This window comes from Mastomys coucha, unplaced genomic scaffold (genome assembly GCF_008632895.1).
Source record: "Mastomys coucha isolate ucsf_1 unplaced genomic scaffold, UCSF_Mcou_1 pScaffold1, whole genome shotgun sequence".
Taxonomy (NCBI): Eukaryota; Metazoa; Chordata; class Mammalia; order Rodentia; family Muridae; genus Mastomys; species Mastomys coucha.
Genome location: NW_022196891.1, coordinates 68,860,085 through 68,860,453, shown reverse-complemented (window position 1 = coordinate 68,860,453; position 369 = coordinate 68,860,085). Strand labels below are relative to the sequence as shown.

The 369-nt window shown below is 47.2% G+C and overlaps 1 protein-coding gene across 1 annotated transcript in view; it reads left to right on the top strand.

The window, feature by feature from the left end:
* The first annotated feature begins 26 nt into the window (after positions 1-26).
* Ly9 (lymphocyte antigen 9) overlaps positions 27-369 on the top strand; it is a 12,686-nt gene continuing 12,343 nt past the window's right edge. The window contains exon 1 of the mRNA XM_031379076.1: positions 27-129. Coding sequence (XP_031234936.1) covers positions 27-129 — 103 coding nt within the window. The remainder of the gene's footprint in view (positions 130-369) is intronic.

Genomic DNA, 369 nt, shown 5'->3' with positions numbered 1-369 from the left:
TCAGTGGAGATGGCTACTCCTTGTACATGAGTAACCTAACCAAGAATGATTCAGGATCCTACCAGGCTCAGATAAACCTAAAGAATGTTGCCTTCACCATAAAGAAAGAGTTCACACTGCATGTGTACGGTGAGTTCCAGAGAACTTGAGGGATTTTCCACCACCACACCACCACCAAACCCCTACTGATCTCTAATAACTTTGTGACCGCTAACCACAGGGGACAGATGGCTAGAGATGCCAACAAAATCCACAACAACAACAAAAAAAAACCCTTCAGATAGGAGGTTGCTGCATGGGGCTAGCCTTGCAGACAGTGAGATGGCTGGGGCCAGAGAGTAGCCAGAGATAGCGTGAGATGGTGCCTTT